Source organism: Salminus brasiliensis, chromosome 15 (assembly GCF_030463535.1).
Source record: "Salminus brasiliensis chromosome 15, fSalBra1.hap2, whole genome shotgun sequence".
Lineage (NCBI taxonomy): Eukaryota > Metazoa > Chordata > Actinopteri > Characiformes > Bryconidae > Salminus > Salminus brasiliensis.
The window spans coordinates 2,286,079-2,312,140 of record NC_132892.1 but is presented as its reverse complement, the minus strand read 5'-3'; the positions used below and the strand labels follow the sequence as shown (position 1 = coordinate 2,312,140).

General features: G+C 43.9%; 1 protein-coding gene across 1 annotated transcript; it reads left to right on the top strand.

Moving 5' to 3' along the window:
* Positions 1–1,526: 1,526 nt before the first annotated feature.
* On the top strand, positions 1,527–25,802 carry LOC140536250 (uncharacterized). The gene is made up of 7 exons (XM_072657971.1): positions 1,527–1,593; positions 2,551–2,736; positions 3,146–3,499; positions 3,640–4,002; positions 21,392–21,516; positions 23,506–23,688; positions 25,677–25,802. Exons 1-7 carry the CDS (start codon positions 1,527–1,529, stop codon positions 25,800–25,802), a joined length of 1,404 nt encoding a protein of 467 aa, XP_072514072.1.
* Positions 25,803–26,062: the final 260 nt, after the last annotated feature.

The window sequence follows — 26,062 nt, the reverse complement described above, 5'->3', positions numbered from 1 at the left end:
TAATTTCTGCATTCCACTGTACAAGTTAAATAGTCCAGTATGTTTGGTGTGGATTTCACTTTTTTCACATTCTTTTCCATCTAAATGTTATAGTAAAGCATTGTAATTGTTGTTGATGGTTATTTAATGTTTTAATTGAGTTATTATTTTGTAAAAATCTGTTCCAACTAGTGAGCCTGTATTTGTAGATGTTATTACATAACATCACAGCATTTAAGGTTTGATTTGTGTTTAAAAGGATTTTCAACTGTAAATGCGTCATAACTTCTCTCAATTAAAATAAATGTGAAAATTTTATTTTAGTGTACGTCTACAGTATTTTAGTTTACAATATAAAACTTTTATCTCTTTTAATCTATATACGCAATGTATGTTTGTGGACACCACTTTTAGTGTGGGATAGAGAGCTATAAAGTCCCCCAGCATTGAGCTGTGGAGTAGTGGATATGTGTTCTCTGGATTGATGTTGACGCTCCATCCAACAGTTTAGTGATGAGCTGGAGAGTTGAGGATGAGGTAGGATGGTGATTATCCAACATCCTGACCCTTCACATGCTTTTGTCGCTGAATGCGAATAAATAAATTCCACAGCAATGCTCTAAAAACTAGTTGAAAGCCTTCCCTGGATACAAAGCAATATACTCCTTTTTAATTCCCATGATGTCCTAAGAAACAAGCAATGAGCAGGTGTCCCAATACTTTTGTACTTAGTGTATTTTGTGTAGATTATTGCTGTCACACAAAAAAGATGTTTGATCCAAATTCATTATAGAACATTTCTATTGGTCCGGTCATCATGAAAGAACAATTGCCAGATTCATTTTCTACCAAAAACGACAAAAATCCATCCAACAAATGAAAAGAAAGATAACACATGATGTAGATGCAGAAGCTCCTCAACTCTGGAATAAACTTCCTGATTCAGACACACTCTCAGTGTTTAAATTTAAATTCAAAACGTTTCCCTTTCCAAAAGCTTTCACATAATCCTCCATTACAGGCTACTGTTTTCTTCGCTATATTTCCGTACTGCTCTGATTATTCTTGCTGATGTCTTTCTAACTACTTACTATATATCCCAGACTATTTATATTCCTAAACACCTTCTTCCTTTCCTCCTTCTGCCATGTCCTGAGCTGCAGCCTGCTATCTGCACACTGCTGGTGAGAATCTACTCGTGGTTGTGTGCTGCTGCCTGCCTACCCTCTGCATCAGGCTCTCCTACTGTATAAAATCACCAATACTTGCTGCAATCCTTCTAATACCTTTTACCTTCCTTTATGCTTTCTGCATTTTTTCCCCAGTGACTAATATCCCTTGTTCCTACTGTTCTGTCCTGGCACTGCCTGACCCAGATCTCAAGCACCCTGCCGCCTGTTGTGATTGCTGTCCTGCTCTGCATTCTCGCATTGATGCATTCATACCACTTTAGATACTCCATAGCTGTGGATATTACTGTCTAACCAGCATGGTCTTTCACTTTACCCCGAGAATGTGTCCTACACTCACCTACATTCCCATAACTCATGAACTGCTTTCACATTTGCCATAGCTCTTCATTATCACACCTTTTCTTTCCAGTTATTCTTGTTTGTCTGTTATTTGTTCTGCTCTTAATGCAATTTCAATCAAATTAAATGAGGTGGGTAATCATTTAAATAAACCATTAAATAGAAGAAATTTTGTTTTGGTGAAATACTTTACTTATCACGTTGACTTATTCCCACTAGTCTTTAATGTGTATGTCCATCTAGAGGTTTCACGTCATCGGTGGAGGGACGTGAGTGGCATCCAGCTTGTGCACCTTGGAATGTTGCAGGACATGACCTCTTCATCATGCCCCTTCTTTAATAAATGAAGTCCTGAGTCCACCATTTTCATTTTTAAGTGATTAATAAAACAAACCCACCAACTGAAAACTCAGGTAACACACTGCTGCTCCTCAGGCTCTGACTGGACTTATGTCATGCTTGTCAAAAAATATCTATTTAAATTTCTATTCATGACACAAGACATAAAAGAAAGGTAGCATTAATGATATGCTGATCATTTGATTTGGAAATTCTTCATAAGGAAGCCACAGGCAAAGAGCTTCACATTTCCTCTTTGCTAAACCTGTCCTCTGGCCTTAGGAGGAGCTAACACTGCCCAATGGCTGATGAAAAAAAACCAAAACTGATGGTATCTCTACAGGATTGCATGCAAAAGAGGTGGGGCGGTTATTAGAGAGCGTTATAGAGAGGTGAGATTCAGTACAGGAACACATCAGGAGGGAGAAAATAAAGTCTGATCTGAATATCTAAACTGGGACTATATTTTCTCTCAAAAATGGATCAGAAGTGGATCTCAGTCTTGCTCTTCCTGTTCTCAGGTCAGTGTTTACTCTGTCTCCAGTAAGAGCATCATTTAGTCCATTCAGTAATTTAGTTGGGAACGTTCCTCAGTGCAGGGATCTGCATGGTGTTATGTGTTCCAGTCATGATCTTTGTGCTCAGGAGACTTCACTGACAATGACACTAACTATCATACACATTCTTCTGTTCTTCACAGCGATCTGTGGTGTATCTCCATACGTTCCTCATCGGTATCACTTTGTGAAGGAGAATAAAACCTGGACTGAAGCTCAGAGCTACTGCAGACGAACCTACACTGATCTGGCCACCATCAACAACATGGACCAGATGAAGAAGCTGAACAACACTCTGAAAGATAAAGCTAGAAGCCTTGTTTGGATCGGTCTGGACAGAGGGAACACTGGGAGATGGCAGTGGTCTCTGGCAGATGGAGGTTTCTACAGTGGGGGAAATGAGTACCAGAACTGAAGCAGCGGAGAACCAAATAATGTTGGAAAGAATGAGTTCTGTGTTGCGATGAAGAAAGAAAATGGAACCTGGATTGATGATAGCTGTCGGAACCCATATACCTTTGTGTGTTTTAATGGTAAGAACTATTAGATTCATGTTAATGAAAAGCACCATCACTTCATGAAATGGATGTGGAGAATACTGAAATCTGATCTGGCTGTTAGTTTGTGTATCATTCTTATTCTTGATCATTATAGGGCAGCGTTCTTTCAGGAGGTCTGAAGGTGGAATCTTATGAGAGGTACCTCAGTTTTGAATAATGTGAACTGAATTTCTTTCAGAAAAGAAGACAAACACTGAGAGATACGTATTCATTAATGAGTCAAAGAACTGGACTGAAGCTCAGAGCTACTGCAGAGAGAATCACACAGGCCTGGTGAAAGTGAGGAACCAGACTGAGAACCAGCAGATCTGCAGTGTGGCAACATACTCAAAAAGTGATCATGTTTGGATCGGCCTGTTTAACGACGCCTGGAAGTGGTCAGATCAGAGTCACTCCTCCTTCCGGTACTGGAGGTCTGACCAGCCGGACAATCTGGGTGGAAATGAGAACTGTACAGCAGTGTTTGTGACTGACCAGGGTCAGTGGCATGATGACAACTGCAACAAACAGCTCCCATTCATCTGCCATAAGAGTGAGTTCCACTACACTTATTCAGTAACGTCTTTATTTTCATGGTTAAATTAAATTGTTTTATGATTGTTTTACATTTTTTAAATCTGTTTGTGTGTTTAGTTGTGCGTTAAAATTCCATTTACCCCCATTCCTCTCCAGATAAGCTGATCTTGATCCAGCAGAATCGGAGCTGGAGAGAAGCTCTGAGATACTGCAGACAGCATCATGTGGACCTGGTCTCAGCTCACTCTGAGGAGATCCAGCTCTGGGCGATGAAGGTGGCTCAGAATGCCTCCACTGAACATGTGTGGTTGGGTTTGCGTCACACCTGCACCCTCAGCTTCTGGTTCTGGGTGAGTGGAGAATCTGTCTGCTACCAGAACTGGGCTCCAGGTAATGGGACAGAGGGAGAAAACTGCAGTACTGTCGAGAGAACTGGGGCGGTGCAGGCTGGAGGAGAGCAGCAGTGGGTCAGTCTGCCCGAGAACCAGACGCTCAACTTCATCTGCACCACCTATGAAGGTCAGTTTGTGTGTGTGTGTGATGTGTGTAGAACGTTGAACATAGATATCACATGAAACCCTGATTATTTTTTTTTTCTTTCTCCAACAAGATTGAAACCAGATGTGAAGTCTCTTGTCACTCAGCATTAGCGGCTCTACAGTTGTACCACAATAATATTTTGCTTATGGTAGTGGCTCATACTGTATGCACTGTCACTGTAAAGGTAAATGCATGTACTCCTTCCATATGTGTGTCTGCTTACCTAGTTTCTGTACCCGTTCATTGACTAGTTGACTACAAAGTTAAACAAGCTTAAGTATTTGGATGGTAACTTAATCTGTGTAATTCTTATATGTTGAATTATTTTTATATATCTGATTATACACTCCTCAAATTTCCCACAAATGCACTCCTCTGGGCGTGGTCTTAATATTCTAATCAACATTTATATTTGTCTAACAGTGGCCAACATAATTTGCCTTGAGATGGAGAGCTACTTACTTTGATCTGCGGTTGTGATTTAACTGATCTTTAGGGATTACTGAGGTTCTGTTATCTGGAACCGATTTACCAGCCCGTATATAGATACACAACATCATGGTCTAGATAACTTGCCCATGTTGGCCCTGTATGGGTAGTCCAACCGCGAACCAGAAAGTTTTGTCCATGGGTTCCATGTTAGCCCCACATATGGATGCCCACTAGGGTCCCACCAAGGTCAATGATGGGACCAGGAGGGGTTAAACATGGGCCCCATCTGGGTTGTACACTTCATATGGGACCTAGATTGGACCCATGTGAGATTAGGTTGGGCTGTTATGATGGGGACCATTTGGGAAGCCCAACTTGGTCCTAGTAGCAACACATGTACAAACCCACTCAGGCCCACCTGAACCCACCTAGCCTACGTTACACCCATTTGAGCATCAGCAGCCCCAGGAAGCCACCCTCAGTGAGATGATTACTAGCTACATATGCTCGTTGTGTTGTAGAAGGTCAGGCCCACTTTCCTGTTAGATGGGCATTCAGGGACATGCACACATAAACACACATGGAATGCCGGCCTAACTGGCTGAACAAACCTCAGACGTACCAAACACGCAAAGAGCTGGCTAAACAGCTAGCTTACTAAGATGCTTGCTAAGTTAGCTTCAGCTCTCCAGGTTGCTCGGACTGAAAGAGAAGGCAGAGCCAGGTTAAACCTGCAATAGGTCAGGAATATGCTGATACATTTATTAGACTTTGGGAAGATCTTCATAAGATATACTTTAAACATTTACACTGGGGGCCCTGAGAAGTCAGATCCACTTAATTTGAAAGAATGATTTAGGTTCCCAGGGGCCCTACTTCAAGAGGTTCAACCAAAATTCAGCATGAAACAATTAGATTAGGAATTACAGCCATTTTTACAGGCTGAAAAGTAGGCCAGGTGTGGCCTGTTCCCTCGTTGTAGTCCTGACAAATTAAGAGGATAAAAGGTCTGGGCTTGATTCCAAGTGTCGAATTTGCATTTGGTAGCTTTTAATGGGAACTCTCAGAATGAGGTCTATTAGTGGTGTCAGTGCAAGTGAAGGAGGTCGTCATTAGCCAGAAAAAACCCCAATACAATATCATCGTGAGCAGAAACTTTAGAGGGGGCCAAATCAACAATCTGGACAATTAATTAAAAAAAAGAAAAAAGAAAAGCACTGGCGCGCTCAACAACACCATACACAGACTATACTCTGACTATATATATACTAGTACCCATCTACAAGAGCCTGCCCAGTCCTGGAAAAAGACTCTTTAAAGAACTGAAGCTATTTGATTGGAAGCATACCACATCATCTGTCAAACATGGTGGAGGTACTGTTATGACATGGGCATGTTATGGCTGCCAATAGAGTTGAGTCACTGGTGTTTACTGCTGATAGAGGTAGCAGGGTTCAGTGTGTAGAGCTAAATGTTCTGCTCGACTGTTTGACTATTAGAAAGCATTAAGATTTCTTATTTCATTGTATTATTATTTTTTACTGTTCCTTCTTTTTATTTGTCTTAATCTTAATTTATGTCACAAATTAGTTATTTTATTCATTATAAATCTTTTTGAACAAGATGAGTTCAATAAATCTGTTAAAATCATTGTCAGCTGTATTTTTTTAATAGATTTTTTTTTTTACTATAAATCAATATTGTCTTCTACACAGCCAATTAAAGACTACCATAAGATGACAAAGACTAGTCCGGTTGAACTCAATACACTGATGTTTACAGAATTTAGTAGACACTCTGTTGCTCCATGGTCCTCTCAGAAAATATCCCTAGCTAATATACTGTAGATATGTCAGTCTATAGATAGACCTTGAGCTAAGATACTCCCAGATGCAGTGGTCAGTGCACAAGGTGCACCAGGCCTGATAGCTAGACACAACCAATACACCATGTTGAGATAAGACACAAGCAGGGTTGGGTGGTAACAGAATACATGGCACTGCGCTACATAATCAGTAGGGACGTCCCGATTGCGATCCCAATCCAGGCACAATGGTTCAGGTATCGGCTATTTTAATCCCAAGGTTCTCAATTTTTGGCCAGTTCATTTGGTCAATCTACATCCTTGTCTGTGCTGGTGTTCCTGTAGACCTTCTGTGAAGCATCATCAGTCCCAGCATGAGCATTCATGAGCCTTGGGTGCCTATGACCCTGTCGCCAGTTCTCTGGTTGTTCTTTCTTGAAACACCTTTGATAATAAGTACTGACCACTGCATACCGGGAACACCTCACGAGACCTTCCTGATGTTTTGGAGATGCTCTGACCCAGTCTGAATCATCTAGAACATCAGTTTCTTCAGATTCTTACACTTGCCCATCAGCTTTAAGAATTGCCCAATATATCCACTTCTTGACAGGAGTCACTCAATGATATGCCAGTGGTTTTAATGTTATGGCTGATTGGTGTACTACAACAGTCTTTGGGTTTGAACATAGGACAGGTCCCTGGTCCTCTCTGAGGTGCCAGTCCATACAGATGATATAAAGCCAGACATGCAAGGGTCAACTATCTTCATGGACCAGTTAGACAGCTGATGTTAGCTACTGCAGTGGCCTGGGTGCATGTGTTGGTGGCTTGCATACCACAGCTTTATGCAAATGTCCACCTACGCCATAGCATGGCTAGCGGTATGAACAAATACAGTAATGAGCTACTGCCCAGAGCGACTGGATATACTTTAGAATAACTATATATATTTATATATATACCCAGGCTATTGGCATTAACATTTAAAGGTATTTGGACACCTGCTCGTTCATTGTTCCATCTGAAATCACTGCTTTTGTTGGAGTAACTGTTGTTGGAGGTAGATTTTACTAGATTTTAGAGGAGCATTGCTGTGAGAAGTTGATTGCATTCAGCAACAAATGTGTCAGTGAGCTCAAGATGAGATGCTGGATGAGCACCACTCCACCCTCATCATCCCCAACTTTCCAACTCATCCCAAAAGTACTGGATGGAGCTCCACCACCATCATTCCAGAGAACACAGTTCTTCCACTGCTCCACAGCTCAACACTGGGAGGCTTTATTTTTTGGTTGGGCAACCACCATCCCACCTCATCCCCAAATTTCCCAACCCCTCTAGCCCATGCCTGGTATACCTGGTGTCCTGTGGTATCTGGCAGACTACTGTTGGCAGCAGATGCTTTAAGCCCTGTAGATTGTAAGGTGTGGCCTCCATGAGCATCAATGAGCCTTGGGTGTCCATGACCCTGTCTACAGTTCCTTGAAGCACCTTTGGTAGGTACTGACCACTGCGTACCAGGAACACCCCACTAGCTTTGAGCTGTGGACTGGTTCTACGTTCAAGCTTTCAGGTGTAAAAGTAAATTGTATGAGCTCGGATCAGTGAGGCCTACAGGCCATAACTAGCAAAACTAGCAAAACTGTAACCCTCACAATAACTTAGCTTCATTAAAGATCCATCAGAACATTAGGTGATATCAAAGGTAGGGTTAAGCTAAGTCTGAATCAAATCCAACCACATCTTCTGTAGGCAGCAGATACGGAATTTCCTGTTATTGTTTTAGAACGGGACAAAGAGAGCATAGCCTGTTGACTTCCACCTCAGGACACTTCCTCTTACTTTGCTTAATGTAAAAAACACTGCCAGCCACAAAGGTGTGTGTTGTCCTCTCATTTCCATAATTCCTGTGCAGTCGTCTGACACTGTCTGACACTGTTACACCATTAGGCTTCTAGGATGACGATGAAGTTTCGGAAATGTCGGTGGGGGTGAGGGGAGTGACAGCTGAGGAGAGCCATAATACCTTTTTACCATTTCATGCTTCGTTTCATGTGGTTGAGAACACCCACACCCCCGCTAGCACTGTTCAAAACACTGAATACCAAATCAGATTTCTGAAATCGGATCATCTGCATGTTCATTTTTCGAGGTGAGAGACCAAATGCATCTGGTATGGTGAGGCTTGAGTCACATTCCCTTACCTAGCCCACCTTAACAACAGGCACTGAAGTAGACAGGGACAGGCCATCAGTTACATGACATTATTGTAGGCTGATCTGGTCAGCAGATGAGGTTGGCCACCATGCTAGCAGGTGCTTTAAGTAAATCTAAAAACACTATTCGGATACAAAAGTATTTGGACACAGTATTAAAACTAGCCCAGTTTTGCCGAACCGCTAGTGGCTGCATAGAACAGACAGTGGTGTTTCAAGAATGAGAGTTAAAAGCCTTTGAACATGGCTAGGGACTAAAACCGTGGTAACAATGCTGGACTAGGCAGGTGGTCAGCATGGTATGCAATGCCAACACTGCAATAGCAATGCTAACGCTGTGGTAGCGATGTTGAGTTGACATGCTATTGCTACTGGCTTTGACACAGTGTATCTTAACGCCACTTCCCTTAATAGCAATATTACAAGCAAGATTTCAGCTCCTCTCAGCAGCATAGATACGTGTTAGCTTTGTGGCTAAATGTAGTACCAGAAAATGTCTCTTCTAGGCAAATGAGGCAGTTTCAATAAGGATCGTAAGTCAGCCAGTCAGTGCACTAAATGACCTCTTCTATGCTGGCCTATTTTATCCTGCTTTTGTCGGAGTAATTAGCTTGGTAGATGGGTTTTATGAAATTAGTTGCTGGGGTTTTTTTTAAGCCATCCCACCCCGTCCTCAACTCCCCAACTCACCCCAAAACTTTTGAATGGAGTACCACCCATCATTTCACAGTTCTACTTTATATCCCTCCAATAGGTTCATGTTTATATGCTCCAGAGAGCCACATACACATGGCAGTACCTCTTTACAGGGGCTAGACAAGCTGTGTCTGCAATGGGTCTAACGTAAAATAGCTGAACGCATTCGTTAAAAGGGGTGTCCACAAACTTTTTCATGTATCAGTTCCAGCTCTGATGCTGTACGTCCAGAAATTCAAGCTGAATCAGATCTGAAACCACAAGCAAATGAGGCTTGGATTTGAGGCAAATGAAGCAAATGTTTCATGTGGCAAAAAAAAAAAGTCGGAAGCTACAGTTGGAGAAGCAAGCTTGTGCTGGGCTAAAAGCTAAAAACCTTAGTTTGCACAGCACATTTTTACCCCAACTAAAGTCACACACTTACTGCTTATACCTCGAATAACATCCTAAACACTCAGTAAAAGCATTCTACGGCACCTTAAACACGGAAACTAAACTGGTGCCTCCCCGGAATACTCCTGTAATAAGTCTAACTATACAGAGAAGAGCCTGGTCTTAACCGCTCAGCAGAGCGGCGGCTAATGCGTCATGCTAAGATAGACGCAGCACTCAGAAGCTCTCAGAAGATTACAGAGCACTTTCGGGGGGGTCTGGCAAAGTAGTCATTCTGCAGCACAATGACTGCAAATAACTCGCAGGCAAATCACTGACAGCACGTCAGGCCGAAGATATCTCCATAGCTCTCAAGTGAATGAGAGAAGGTGATTGGCACTTGCATTATGAAGAATTATTGAAAGGGCCATGCTGATGCTATGATCCCCACCACCTTTAGCATTGAGACTGAAATCCACTGAATAACCAGGAAATCACAGAACTCACACACTCAGCCATTCATGTTTGTCCGCCCACAAGGGGGCGCTAATAGCACTGAAATATCCTTCAGATAAACAAGAACCTATTATTGGCATCATACCTAATGCCAGGTGTAGAGGGGGTATAGGGTCCCCAGCACTGAACTGTGGAGCAGTGGAAGATGGATGGATGGAACTCAATTCAATACTTTTGGGATGAGTTGGGGAACTGAGGTCACGCTCTTGTCGCTGAATGCAATCAAATTCTTATAGCAATGCTCCTCCAAAATCTAGGAGGACAGTAGAGACAGTTACTTCAACTGAAGCAGAATCGGCTCTTTTTTAATGCCCTTGATTTTAGAAGAAGCTATGAATAATCATGTGTCCCAATACTTTTGTCCATAAGTATGTTTTGCCTTTTTTGCTAAACAAATTCACACAAGCACATTACATCATTACAGCGGTTCCCCCGAGCAACGTCCCTACAAGGAAACTGACGTTATACGCTGGTGTTGTAATCACAGCGGCGTGGGGACCTGCAGCGGTGTGTCCTCACAGCCCTGAGTTCCTTTATCTCATATCACTCCACCGCCTTTGTGTACTGCTGAGGGTGAGGGAAGATTATTCTGCACCATTTACACTGCCTGGCAGCCTCAGGGGCCCAAGATAGAGCTAGAAGTGTGTGTCTGTATCCGAGTGTGTGTGAGTGTGTGTGCTGATAAATAATGGAGTCGGCCTACTGAGGCAAGTGGCCAAGAACATGTGGAGAGGAGCAATAAGAATACTCAAGAAGATGCAATGTACTAGATATCCATATTTTCTGCTTCCAGTAACTGGCCACTTTATTAGAAACACCCACCTTGAGCTTCCACTCACTGGCCATTTTATTAGAAACACCCACCTTGAGCTTATACTCACTGCCCATTTTATTAGAAACACCTACCTTGTGCTTCCCCCCACTGGCCACTTCATTAGAAACACCCACCTTGTGCTTTCACTCACTGGTCACTTTATTAGAAACACCCACCTTGTGCTTCCACTCACTGGCCATTTTATTAGAAACACCCACCTTGTGCTTCCACTCACTGGCCACTTTATCAGAAATACCTACTTTGTGCTTCTCCTGAGACCAGCTTAGACCTCCTGAGACCAGCTTAGACCCCAGAGACCATCTTAGACCTCCTGAGATCAGCTTAGACCACCAAAGACCAGTTCAGACCTCCTGAGACCAGCTTAGACCTCCAGAGACCAGCTCAGACCTTCTAAGACCAGCTCAGACCTCCTGAGTCCAGTTCCGACTGTCTGAGACCAGCTCAGACCTCCAGAGACCAGCTTAGACCTCCAGAGACCAGCTTAGGCCTTCAGAGACCAGCGTAGACCTCCTAATACCAGTTTAGACCTCCCGAGACCATCTCAGACCTCCTAAGACCAGCTTAGACCTCCAGAGACCAGTTCAGACCTCCTGAGATCAGCTCAGACCTCCTGAGACCAGCTTAGACCTCCTGGGACCAGCTTAGACCCCCAGAGACCAGCTTAGGCCTTCAGAGACCAGCATAGACCTCCTAAGACCAGCTTAGACCTCATGAGACCAGCTCGGACCTCCAAAGACCACCTCAGACCTTCGGAGACCAGCTTACACCTCCAAAGACCAGTTTAGACCTCCCGAGACCATCTCAGACCTCCTAAGACCAGCTTAGACCTCCCGAGACCATCTCAGACCTCCTAAGACCAGCTTAGACCTCCAGAGACCAGTTCAGACCTCCTGAGATCAGCTCAGACCTCCTGAGACCAGCTTAGACCTCCTGGGACCAGCTTAGACCCCCAGAGACCAGCTTAGGCCTTCAGAGACCAGCATAGACCTCCTAAGACCAGCATAGACCTCCTAAGACCAGCTTAGACCTCATGAGACCAGTTCGGACCTCCAAAGACCACCTCAGACCTTCTGAGACCAGCTTATACCTCCAAAGACCAGCTTAGACCTCCTGAGACCAGCTTAGACCCCCAGAGACCATTCAGACCTCCTGAGAACAGCTTAGACCTCCAGAGACCAGTTCAGACCTCCTGAGACCAGCTCCCAGCAAAAGCTGGTCTTGAGCTGGACTTTTCAGCAGGGTATGACTGATTCTGATTGAAAATTTCAGTCCTGAAATCCACAATATTTGGGAGTTTCAGCTCCAGGAATGTGGTGTTCCACCTTTTTGGCGGCTGAGCTCTAATAACACACTAACACACTCCTAGCCTAGTGTTAGCTGTGGGCGATCCATTAGGCCGTACAGGGGGTGTGATTACTCCAGTTGGCTTTGGTCTGGCTGAGGCTGTATACATTAGCCTGCCTGAACAGATGGGTCTACGCTGCTCCTGAAATTATTACAGAAGCGGAATACGGGCCCATTTATAGCAAGCAGTGGCAGCTGCTAAGCGGCCGTGGGCGGTTTAAATGACCGTTGGGGGACGTCCAGCCCAAAGGGTGGACGGTGAATTTCCACACCTGATCTCCTCCGCCTGCCCTGCATATTGGTGCTGCCCTCTTGTGCTTTCGAGTTGAATAGTGAATGGTGTGTGTGTGCCTCTTTGCTGAGAGATTTAATTTGTCTGAAGTGAGGCTGCTCATGCCCAGTCACATCACAGGGGCCAGAACAGGTGTTTAAAATTCATTCTGGCTTTCGCTGCCAGACCTACAGAGCAAGCGAGAGAGCAGGAGAGAGAGAGAGAGAGTGAGAGTAATAGAGAGAGTGTAAGAGAGAGAGAGAGAGAGAGAGAAAGAGCATTCTGGAAGCATCAAAGATATTCAATGGCACTCATATGCAGAGAAAAGGGGCCAAACGAACGAGGCAGAGAAAGAGAGCGAGTGAGACAAAGAGAGAGAGAGATAGACACAAAAACACAGCAGCCCATTAAGCCCATTAGCTTTTTATTCAGATGGATTTCCACGCTCCTAAAGGCTCTAGCCAGGAGTAACGCTCCTCTGGCAGCGAGAAATGAGGATGAGGGATGTCTACACAGTTAGGAAGTCGGTGCTCCTACTGTAAGCTATTCATTTAATTCGTTTTTTTATTGTTTATTAAACCCGACTGTTGTCTTCATTTCATGTTAACTAGTCTTGTGTTCCCCCTCAAAAATGATCAGCCCATTATAGCTGATTATAAATCCACAATAGTTCACATCTTATGACCTAATGTGACAGATCTTGTGAGGATTGCAGGTTTTGAACCTCTAAGGCCTCAGTCAGTCAGGGCGGTCAAGGTGGTACCCAGCTTCCATAACGGGAAAACAATGGTACCACATAGGGTTAAGGTCAGCACTTGTTTTATCAACTCCATGACCACCTTCAATGTATGTTTGGGGTCACCATCCTGTTGGAACCAATTGTGTCCAGGTTTGTACCATCAAGCTGTGATGGTTTGAGGTTCTGCTGGAGAACTGGTCCAGAGTTGGTCCTACTTGTTCATGATGCAGCCCCAGAGTAAGACTCTACCACCACTATGCTTAACAGTTGTAAGTTAAGTAGAGTGTTCTTGGGGTTGAATGCCCCATAATTGCCATGCCAAGTTGCTAGTACTGTGTAGCCGCTGTATAAATCCTTCATCTTCTAGATACTGGGAAGATCCACAGCAGATCTTGGGAGGAAGGTAGACAATGTAGCCTACAAAGAAACTGTAGACAATCTAGACTCTGACTAGGAACGGGGGTTGGTTATATAGTTTTGGCTATAATAATACTCAGATGAGCCATATTGTCTTAGGTTTAGTGAGAATATTGATTTGTTTAGGAACCATTGTACATGTTTTGCCAGACCGCCTAGTGGGCCGGCCTAGAGGTGGCAATTTGTGACTGACTGAGTAACTGACGGACTTTGTGGGAAACATGAATGTGCCTCCTGTTTGCCTCCTAAAAAGACATTTCCTGGTATGGACAGTCTGAGGGCTACATTTAGCCACAAAGCTTACACGAGTATCTGTGCTACTGAGAGGAGCTGTGATCTTAGGTAAGCTGAGGTTGGGCTGAGGTTGGGTCTCATTACTTGAAGTTTGATTGAGACTGCCAGACTTGCCCAGCATCGCTACTGCGTTAGCATCACTGCTGCACCAGCATCGCCCCCGCAGCCATGTTCGTGAAGTCCTGGGACCTTCACATCTAAACACTAGCAAATATGTGGTCTACGGCTTAGGGCGAGTGTTGGGTAACTGAAAAATTGGGGAGAAGAATTGGGTCAGAATGTATTTAAATAAAAAATGTCCCAGAAAGCTTCTTTGAAGTGATACAACAGAAGAACTTCAGTTTCCTTGTCTTTCCTGGAAACTCTACATCACATGAAGGTCCTTTAAAGAAGGGCTGATACCATCCAGTAGCAAGCAACTCTTTGGCAGCCTCCTTTTAAAGAGCGTTCAGCTCAACTCGTAGGACTTGCAGGGTGAAGACAAAACTAAAAGACTGGAGATTGTTGGTGGTTAGCCCTGCTGCGCTGTTGAAGCTGATCGTTAGCGGAGGGCGCAGCCAAGAAGATGCCTTTGGCTCGTCTCTGATCTCTGGTTGGTGCTGTGTTGAGCGGAAAAAGAGGCTTTGAAGATGGGTCCAAGTAGCAAGAAAGTGCAGCGTGGAAAACACATGTACAGAGCAGCGAGATTGACTGCAATGAGAATGGATTCTCAAAGTGAGATCAGCAGGATCTCCAGGACCCAGCATGAGATTGGAGCTTTGATAGCAGGTTATGTAATTGTTTGCAGTGGCCTTAAAGCACTGGAAAAGTTACCAGCGTAACTTCCCTTTGGTGTCTTCTGTGCAGAGCTGTAGTCAACGTTTAGCTGACTGAACCTGGTCAAATCGGTTGGTATGTGTAAGCTGGAGACCATGATTGTTTACCCGCCTGCACCCCATTCATCACTGGTCACTTTGTAGTCAGCTTTGGGCTTTATACATGTCTTACGCAATGTTTATGTATGTGTTATGAAGTCTCTATGAATGCAGCCATTTACTAAAGCATTATCAAATACACCTCAAAAAATATGGCATGTTCTGTCAAAGCAAGGCGAGCACCCAGTCAAGGCGGTACCCAGCTTCCATCATGCGATCACATAGAGTTGAGGAAAGCCATTCGAACCTTCTTTATCAACTCCATGACCACCTTTGATGTGTGTTTGGGGTCACCGTCCTGTTGGAACATCCAATTGTGTCCAGGTTTGAACCGTCAAGCTGGGATGGTTTGAGGTTCTGTTGAAGAATTCAGAGTTGGTCCTCCTTCTTTATGATTCCACCCAGTTTCACTGGCAGCAGAACAGCCCCAGAGCAAGGTTCTACCACCACCATGCTTAACAGTTGGTTGAGTGTTCTTAGGGTTGAATGCCCCAATCTTGCCATGCAAAGTTGACAGCTTGACGAAGACAGCAGCGACAACGTTACTAGATGATGCCACTGTGGAAATCCTCTTCTAGGGGTCTGGGAAGATCCACAGCAGATCTTGGAAGGACAGGAGCATGGCAGATGGTGTAGCCTACAAAGGAATGAACATTGTTTGAGTAAATGTAATAGAAAGTACTTACCGGGAGAATGCTGGAGATCTCTAGAATCTATTTTGTTGCAGTAGATCCTTATGATGTAATCTAGACCCTGACTAGGAAAGAGGGTTCTACTATTTCACTATTTCAGAACAGCTACAGGATGCTGAGCTTAGTTTGATTTAATAGTAAAATGCCAATGTAAGGACTTTGTAGCTATGGGGTGCAGAGACCAGTTGCCAGACTGGCACTGAAGCCTGGAACAAGTCCCAAGCAAGTCCCAAGTCATTAATACCAAGTCAAAGTCAAGTCGACTCTTTTATGAGTGTTAGTCAAGCACGTCTCAAGTCCTAAAATTTGTGACTCGAGTCCCCATCTCTGTGTTTAACTATAATAAATAAATTGTATAGCTCACTGGAAGAAAATTAGCAGTCAATCAGAAGCAAAACCACCTGTCGGACCCACCGTCACACTACTTTAAAATGTCCTAGATGTTTTTAGTAAACACCGTCACCTTAGACATGTGCAGCCTGGTCTTGAACATGGCCTGGGCTTTAGTTAGCCTGCATTTTGATGCACATTATCAGTCATTCTGTTTGAGAGCTGCATTAGCAAGTGCTGGCCTGGCTCAGCACGGCCTCAGGTGCAGAGGGTTTAGAGGGACATGTAAATGCTCTGCCGATTTGTTTGGCATTGCGGCCAGCGACTGGATCAGGGAGCGTTTGGCAGAGGCAGGTAGGGATGTGATGGATAGCCTGATTAGAGCGTTGGCAGGAACACTTTGTGCAGATGGCAGGACCGCCCCACACCTCCTTCCCACCATCCATTTCGACATTCCTCAAAGTTTCTTAGGCCCTGTTCATACCTGTTCAGCATCCATGTTGAGTGAACAAATTCCATGTCTGGACGAAAAGGTATCATGCAAATTTAGGGTACAGTTACATTACAAGCCTCGTTAATCAGTTTGGATTTTTGCACAAATTAGATATGTATTCATGGATCTAGGCAAATTGGTGTCATTCCTGAAATGTAACCATGGCACTAAAACACTGTGGTGGCTGCAAAGTGTTTAACTCTGTATATGCCAAACTGATAATCAGATTTCACATATGGTTTGAGGTACTTTGACCTGATAATGTAAATGTAGCATTTGTACACCAGTGTTTTGCTGCATTGTCCTGCGAGTCCTACAAATAATGGCTGTTTAAATGACATAGGCGCTAACAAAATTTATAAACAAATGGAAATAGGCTGCCCTAAATATGCCACAGAAAGTTAGAATCAGCTTTATTTACATATGCAGATGATAATGACTCACCATCGATGTAAATATAACACATTATTTGCTTTACCTTCTCTACGTCGTCCTGCCTGAAGCCACTCCGCATAAATTACTGATGTATTCCAGCGATCTTTGATTTTTGGCCTCCACTCGGTTGTGAATGTGCTCTTTATTGCTGGTTTAAAAACAAAGAAAAACAAATGGTTCTCCTGCTGATAAAACAGAGCATTTGAAACGCTGCAGAACCACACTGCAGAACCAGAAATGCTGATTACTGATCTGTTAAAATCCACTGAATCAGATTAGGACATCCCTACAAACGAGCAGAATTTAGATGGGCAATGCAAAAGACAGTCTTTCTATACAGGATGCTTTTTTACGGGTGTTTAGCAAAAAGGTATATTTTGATAATTTATTTATTTATATACAAGTAAACACATTAAATTCAGTTTTCTTTACCGTGGTAGTGATAGAAACTGGACATAACGAATACATAGTAAATAACGATTTTTTATTTTATATTCAACATGACCAATAATCCTTTATGAAAGAAATTTATATTTATATTTTGTTTTTGATTTTTATAGATATAATATTGAGCTCCTTTGAGTTCTATTTTGTTTTACAACATCCACCAAAGAGTGGATTTTAATAGGCCAAAATTCCATTTCTCATTCATAACAGTTTGGTGTAATAACGTTCAGTGAGGGAGCTTTTAGTAGTTCCATTCACAACCACTGTGAGCAATTCTGACTATTTTAAATATCAGTAGAATATAATATTTCACACTACACTACTCTGACTGTCTTTACATCATATTCGTTTAATTGTGAATACACTTTAAATTCAAAACCAGTAGAAGGGAATAAAGGTGCTGACCCACTGGTGACAACCCCCCCCCCTCCTTCCCTCACCACCCCATCCCCCACATCCACCCTCACACACAAAAAGAGACACATACTAAGGTGTTACTCTTCTCACAACCTGAGCACTGTCATTATTTGCCTGCCTCTCACGTCCCCATGTGATAATGTCATTAGCGCTTTTCCTCCCATTAGGATAATGTGCTGAACCCCATTCCTTCCTCTGCTCTTCAGGGATCGGGTGAGGCTTAGCTGTTACACCCTTAATGGGAATCAGAGTGTTTGCACTTTCCTTAATGAAAGCCGGGTCACAGCACTGATTTAAGCTTCCAAAAACTTGGACGCTGCAGCCCAGTGCCATTTTTTTGGGAGCAGTGTGGCTCTAGGTCTCCCTCTTGCGGATTCTCATACAGCCCTATCATCTCAGTCCCAGCCAATCAGAGAGCTGCAAAGGCAGAGCGTGAAATAGGGGGCTATTAGAGCAGAGTGCACATTTTTCTGGATGTGAGAGCATTCAGTAAGCAGTCTGTCTCTGAGGGGAGTACTCAGGGGGAGGGTGGGCAGACGTGCTAGTAATACTCATGAAGTTTTATATTATTAATAGTAATAAATACTTATTATAAGCGGGTGGGAAAGAAGCAGCAACAAACAAAACTAAATGAAATACAAATAAAACAGAATAAAATCGAGGAGTGAGGCGTGCAATTCAACAGAACAAATAAAGGGGGTTTATAGATACTGTATGTTTTAGTTTCTTTAGTGGAGAAAATGCTACACTGTACAGTGACAAATACGTGCACCTTTACCTTTACCTTTTTAAATGGATGGCTTGTCCGTGGAGAAGAGCAGCTGTGTGTTTGTGTGTGTAAATTCAAATTACTCTACCTTCTAGATAGACATATATATATAAACAATTTGTGTGTGTTTACAGAATGTTACTAAATGAACCCTATTTTACTGCAAATAAATAAATAAATAAAATAAGTAAATAAAAACTTGGCATGTACAAAAGTTATAAGATAAGATAATCCTTTAGATAAGATAATCCTTTATTAGTCCCGCAGTGGGGAAATTTACAATTTACAAATTTACAAATTTATGGGAAATGTGAAGTTATGTTTTATGTTTAAAAGTTACATTAAAAAACATTAACACATCACATATTTTATTTTTTTCTCTACAGGATTTATTAATTTATCTATGTCTATGTTTTTTCAGGAGGTGCTGAAATATTTATATATATTTTCTAAAACAACAATAATCATACAAATGCTGGTAATTTACTTGAATAATACTGTTTTATTATTTTTATGATTGTTATTATTATTAATATATGTTTTCCTTAAAAGTATATATAAGATAAATAAATAAATAGAAAATAAAAAAACGACTAAAAAATAAAAAAATAAAACAACGACTAAGCTCCTTTATGTTCAGTCCTTAATTATGCTCTAAATGCTCTAAAAGGGTTATAATAAACAAATAACAATAAACATAACTACAATCCAAGTAAACATACAAATACATAACTAAATGAATACTTTAAAAAGTATTTTTTCCCCTTCATTATTATAATAATTAAAGAGAGAAGTCATTTGCGGTCTTGGCCACCACACACACACACACACATCTTTGTCGTCAGCGATGGCTGGTGGCTGAGTGCAGACATGATAAATGTTGGGTGTCCTCAGGCATGGCGTTACTGCATGGGTGCTTCCTGACACAGAGAGAGACAGAGAGATATTGGGGGTGTGTTAGGACACTCTCTGACAGTAGGACACCGAATCCCAGGCCCACACACACATTTACACACCCTCAAGGTCACCCTAACCGAGCTGCTCTTGTACTTGACAGAGGGGGGGTTGGCGAGTTGTGTAGGATGTGGCTTTGTCCCGTACAGCCCGACTGTTTCATTGCCATCTTCTTACAGAAGATCGGCGAGGCAAGCGTCTTCAGGTCCAGGTCCAGAGGAGCAGGAACCTGAAGAACTGCAAGTCATGGTCTTGAAGGATCTAATAAGTGTTACCAGAAATAAGTGTCATGTTTAGTGTCATGCGCTGTTATAGCCAATTCCATCACGTTCCTTCTGACTAAACAAACAACCGTCTGTTCATATTGATCCCTACTCTTAATGAATTCTGCATTTTGGGTTGGTTTGCAATGCCCTGGGCTCGGAGCTGCAGCATTCAGCAGGGTTTCGACTGCGAGTTCCATGTCCAGTCATCTTCTCTCTTTTAATCCCAGGATCTTCTGACAGGTGCGTTCTCCAGACGGGGCGGCCCTGGCTCTGCTGCTGCTCTCACCATGCCAGTCTCTCCTTAGTAGCTGCCTCTTCCTGCATATGGAGCCCGAGCTGGGCCAAGTCCACTTCTGACGTCCACCCAAGACTTGGAAGGCCTTGTGTAATCTGTGTACAAATTCTGCCCACCCTGCCAGCCAGGAGTCCGTGCTGCGGTTCTGTTGGGGGTGAGGTGTTATCGCCTATGTCTTGCATGGGGCATTGACCCAGACAACAGCAGGATTTCGTAAAGACTGCATAAATTATGTCTCACTAAATTTTATCTCCTAGCCCATGCCGGCCTCTAAGGGCTTTTTCACACTATAGCTTTATTTCTGGACCACTTGCTCTGAGCATTTGGGATATTTGGTAACAATGCTCATGATTGCCTTGACCAATTAAAGTGACCACTTATAGGAATTTCCCCCAACGGGTAGATTCTGGAAATCCAGTGTCCATTTGAGTTTTTTTATGTACTTTTCCAAGGCCATATCATCCTGAAAATACCTGATTTGATTGATCTCAGAAGCTAGGCTGGATTGGGCCTGGTCAACACTTGAATGGGCTGAGATGGAATGTGATGGGCTGGGGTCCAGTCCATTGCTTTTGGATGGTAGGCCTTTATCACAATCACCAGCAGCAGCCCAATTGGCCTTGCTCGGTCTGGGTGAGTAGATGGCTCTTTCTTCCCTCATCACTTCAGTGTAATGCTCACTGGTAAGACCTTACTTCTGAGCATGTTAGTTGGTTGCCTGGTGCCGTCGCATTGGTGGTCGTTGGAAAAGAGGCGGAGGCTGGTCGCTCATGTGTCGGAGGCATGTATCGGTCCTCACCCTCCTAGTGTCGGGAGAATTACCTGTGATAGGGTGGGTTAGGAAGGGAAAACTGGGTACAAATAGGCTGGGGGGGTCTTTTGTTTGCAAGGATAGAACTCAAATGCTGGGCTGCATTGTGTTGTTGTGTGGTAATGTGTCTCGGGGATGAGATTTCTTCTCTCTGCAAGACTCCAGTTCAAAGCATGGCGCCTGTGTGTGGCACCTGTAGCGTGGCATCTGTGTATGGTGAAGTTGGCAGGCTGGCAGCATGGAAACACAGGTGACCCACCGAAGTGGGTGCCAGCTTCTACTCTCGGAGCACTCCCTGCTCGTTCGAAGACTAGTGAATGTTACAATCACTATGAAAGGAAGGAGTTTTTGTGGAGTCACAATCCCAATATCTACATATGTTTTCTTCAGGATGCCGTTTAAGCTTACTCTCGTTTTTCCAGTCCAGTTCTTCACTTCAACTCATGCTCCTCCATTGCTTCTTGACACCAGATCTCTAAGATTTGCAGCACAGCAACACTCCCCCACCCCCATCCAGTGTCCCTCACTGATTAAGAGAATTCAGTGCTGGCACTCTCTCAATTTGTTGCTCTGAAATCCCTGATTGTGCCTTTAATTGGCTGCCAGTCTGGATTAATTCCTTTCAGAACTCGGCGGTTCAAGGACGATCCCAGGAGTCATTACTGCAGGCCGTCCACCACAGGGCTGAGGACGAGGATAGAGAGTCCCTCCTCATACAGGAGCAGGGAAAGGTCAGTAGTTTCTGGAGGAGCTCATTCGGTTTCCCCGTTTAAGCTGTGTATGAAGACGAAGTACATTCAATAACATCTTGTGATATCCCAGCCCTATGAGGTAGAGGTGCACCAATATGGAAGGGATCGCAAAGGTCTTTGCGGTTCACAATAGGGAAACTAAGGGTAAGGGCTTAATACATGTGTCCTTTGATATACGTTAAGTCAGCCACCGCCCCTTTTCAGATGTAGCATCGCCAGTCTGAAGGGTCCCCGGCTTCACCGCACCAGCTAACAGACGACTGTGCTGTCTACCCACCCGGAGAGACGGGACTGTGGCCGTCGATGGCAAAGCCATGACCCCCTGAGCCATAGTGACTTCGCATTTGCCCGCTGAGCCAGACTCTGTACAGTACAGACCAGAGGCAGAACCAGCAACCCTACTCGTTTGGTAGACCCGACCCCTTCTTCCAGAGCAAGTGTGTCTGAGACCACTTTCACTGAGATTACAGCTCAGGCTAAAAGACTACAAGCAAAGCGTATTGTCCCCCTGGATAGCCGGTTTGTCTGGTAAGTGGAATGCTCCTATGGTATAAGTGCAGTTCATGTATTTTACAATGAAATAGGCTACCAGTGCCCCTATAATGCTAGTCTCTGCTAGTGCCTATATGGGATTGGCAAGCGTGCCTGCTTGAATAATGCAGTGATTCCTGAATAAACTCCGGATTGAAGCCTAAGAGAATCTCCTTCTCATGGCGTTTTGTAAAGTTATTTATTTATTTTAAATCCTATCTTTACCCCATTTTCAACCCAATTTGGAAGGCCAGTTGTCCAATCCCCTGTTCATTGCTATCACTAGCAATCACCAACAATGCCCCCAACACTAACACAGGTGAAGCCAGCCTCGTTCCGAACTCCTGCTGATGCAATATCGCTAGGTAGACTGTGGGGAGGAAGTACCATCAACCAACCCCTGAAAGAGCAAGGCCAAATTGTGCTCTCTCAGACTCCGGCTCCGGCTGCCGTATCACTCTGAGCCCCACTGGAAAGGACCTTTGCTTTGAGGGTGACTAGCTAATGCAGAAGGAACCTAGATATCTAGGTAGCTAATGCTAGGTAGCTGAAAATCACTTACCCCACTTACTAGACGGTGGGTAAATACGGTACCGGGACACATGTGTTGGCATTAGCAGTGTATGATGTACTTGTCTGCACGATGCATGCTGGGTATTGTAGTGAGAGATACAGTGCTGCACTACAGAACAAGACCAAGACAATGCCCCTTACCAAAAGAGCACCACCTAGTGGCACGGAGTACTTCAGTCTGCATTGCAAAGACCCAAACTGTGAACAGACTAATCACAGGATTAGTGTAACTACTGTATAATAATAGGACTCGAGGAGTCGAGCTCTTCTAGGTCTATGGTTCAAGGAGTCAGATCTACTCACTTCTTCCAGCTTAGCTTCCAGATTAGCTCTTTCAACAAAAGCTATGCTTCAGACCAAAGCACATATCTGAGTGCTGAAGAACAGCGATTACAGGCACATTAGGGCTGAGCAAGTAAGCAAGCAAGCGCTCTTGATGCACCACTTCCACTCAGTTATATCACCCCCCCCTCCACCCCCCTCAACCACCCTTTCTTGTAAGCCAAGCGTTTCTGTAGGGAATAAAGCCTGAAGGGGAGACGGAGGGAAGAAAAGGTAAGTAAACACGTGGGAGGAAGAGAGAAAGAGAGAGAGAGAGGAAGACGCGAGTGTAAAAGCGAAAGTTCGAATGCGTTTGAGGCGAGATGCGAGAGTGGCAGCTTTGAAGAACCACCTTCATACCCCACCCCCCACCTCCCCCCCAACCCCAAAACACGAGACGAGGCGTGGAGGCGAGGTGAGATGACGCGGCCGCCCTTTCCCGAACGGATCCCATCGGAAGGAAGGTGGGGAAACTGTTTGCTTTGCTTTTGTCAGGCTTTGGCATCGATTTCCGCTCCTTTCCCCCACGTCTTCTCTTCACAGGCTCCTTCTCAAAGCGGCGCCGTGTGGCAGAGGCCTCCTTTTTCCAGCGGAGGAAAGAGCGATTCGCGCTCGCTCATTCTGAGAGCGCAAAAGCTGGGGAAAGGAGCGTTCCTTGGAGAACCAGGCAGACGAAAGGCCTTTGAAGAGAGCTTCAGAACTGCCAACGTGACTCGGCCGTGTCGGGTTTGGGTCGTTCTCCAGCTTTTCTTACTTCTAGCATTCCAGGCCCACCTTCTCAAGAAAACCTCACAGAGATGAAGCTGCTCTGCATGATTCTCCAAAGCTTTTCAGCCAAACCTCTGAGGTTTGATTAACACTTTAGCAGTTGCTGCCTTTGATCTGCAAAGGTTGGGATGTGAAATTGGACTGAAAGAAGTTTCTTTAACTTTAAAAGAACCATCAACAAAAGATTTTCCCCCAATCCGAAGAACCTTTAACCAGGAACTTTTATCTTTTGGGATCTTTTAAGTGCCCATGGTTCTCTACAGAACCACTACCACCGCTTTTTGGAATGATGATGGTGCCGTTCTGCAAAGCAGCTGTTATCGGACCTTTTATTAGCGTGATTGCAGTCACACTATTGTTCTTAAGAAGTTCTCCTCCTACCATTTTCAAGACATCAACACCATTCCAACTCTGACATGTCCATCTTGATCTGGAATAGCGTGCTTGCAGTAATTGTACATTAAATGTAAAAAAAAAAAATTACTGTGGCCAAAACACTTCCATAGGAATGCATTGAAATGTGTCCGTAAACTTTTAAAGGTCGCAAACTCCTCTACAGGTCACATTTTTCAAGCAACAGCCACCAGATTTGGCAAAATCGCAGAACTAACAGCATAGTTTTATTTTATTTATTGTACATTTTGGCCCCTATAGTGGAATGCTCAGAAATGAAAAGGCAGCTCTTCCACACACCATCTTCTACTCTCCATTGCTCACCATCATAGTCTGTGCTTTGAGGAAGAGCTTTTTCACCAACCAGCTTTTGGGCAAATGTTTGTGGACACAGCTTCACTAACTAGTCATCAATAACTTTGACCCTTATCCTGGTCCTGGACCCATTTCCCCAAACCTTCTACAGTATCTACTCAGCATAGTCTCTGTTCTTCTTTTTAGCATTTCTTTGATCGTCTGCCTGGTTTATGTTTGGCTCGTTGCCTGTTGTCTGACTACCAGCCTGTCTGCCCTGCAATGCCCTGCTCGCTGCTGATCTTTGACCAGCCTTTTGTCTTCATTAAAGCCTCTTGCAAGTCTCCACTATCATTACAGCTACCAGTGGAATAAGACATTTTCACTACATAAAACAGCCCAAAGAGCCACAGAACACATTTACAGAGCATTTTTCAAATTCAAATTGTTCATTTTCACCGTCAATAGAATAGGACTCTCTGGAGCAGATCAACATGAACCTATTGGCACCATGCTGCCTAATGTGTGGGCCAGGCATGGGCTAGAGGGGTATGAAGCCCCCCAGCATTGAGCTGTGGCACAGTGGAAGAACTGTGATTCTGTACTTTTGGAGATGATGAGGTGGGGATAGTGATCAAACATCCAGCATCCTGACCACACTAATGCTGTCACAATCAAATCCTCACAGCAATACTCCTCCAAAATCTAGTCGAATGCCTTTCTCCCTGAACAGGAGAGACTTACGTTACTTCAACAAAAGCAAAAACTCTTTTGACAGCCTTGTTTTCAGAAGAAACAATGGATGAGCAGGCATCCCAATACTTCTGGCCATATACTTTATATATATATATATATACTTTATATATATATATATATATATATATATATATATATATATATATATATATGATACATGAGTGACTTTGGTTGGGGGGAGGGAAGCTTTGCCATTATGGTGGACAGCATGGCTGTTACAGCTAGGAACATCGGAGGATTCCACGGAGAGATGGTGCGCTGTCCAGGGTTCTGAAAGCCTTGAGAGGCAGTTCAGCACCATTGTTGACTGTTGACTGGCCACCAAAACCATGCCAAGGCTAGAGGGAGGAGCAGCGCAACGACGCATGGCTGGAGAGCACTAAATGAGCCACCTGGTCCAGATCACCCGCTGCTCCTACACCAGGATAAAAAGCCCTTCCAGAGAGCAGTCGGGTGAGTTCTACTCCATGCTGTTGCTGGCTGTACTTGTCGCGTGACCCCAGGCCACCAGACTGGGGTACCAGCTGTCCCAGGACCCCTGCTTGCAGTTGCTCTGCTGGACCTCTCCTGGTCGCCACCACCAGCCTGGGCCTGAACTGCTCCTGTCTCAGCTTGGTTCTGGTCTATGACCTGGTCCAAATGGCATAATAATCAACCCTATATGCTAAAGACATGGTCTGTAGAGAGTGAAACCTCTCTGACTGAGAGTTACACTGTTCTTTTACATTCTGAGGGATGGATTTTGTTCCCTGCTGCTTTTAAAAGACGTATTTTAAGGCCTTAGGAATCGATGTTTGCATGTGCTGCTCTGAAGAGAGTTTTGTATGAGTCACAAAAACGGCAGAACACTTAGTCTTCGGCTTTATAGGGTTTTGTAGTTGCTGTTTCT

What these genes read in the sequence shown, in the direction of transcription:
- LOC140536250 (XM_072657971.1), top strand. Translation starts at nt 1,527, where the DNA reads ATGAACTGCTTTCACATTTGCCATAGCTCTTCATTATCACACCTTTTC. An exon ending in CATCTGCACCACCTATGAAG is followed by an intron (nt 4,003 to 21,391) that starts GTCAGTTTGTGT and finishes ATTGGCTGCCAG; the next exon opens with TCTGGATTAATTCCTTTCAG. An exon ending in ACGTGACTCGGCCGTGTCGG is followed by an intron (nt 23,689 to 25,676) that starts GTTTGGGTCGTT and finishes GCGTGACCCCAG; the next exon opens with GCCACCAGACTGGGGTACCA.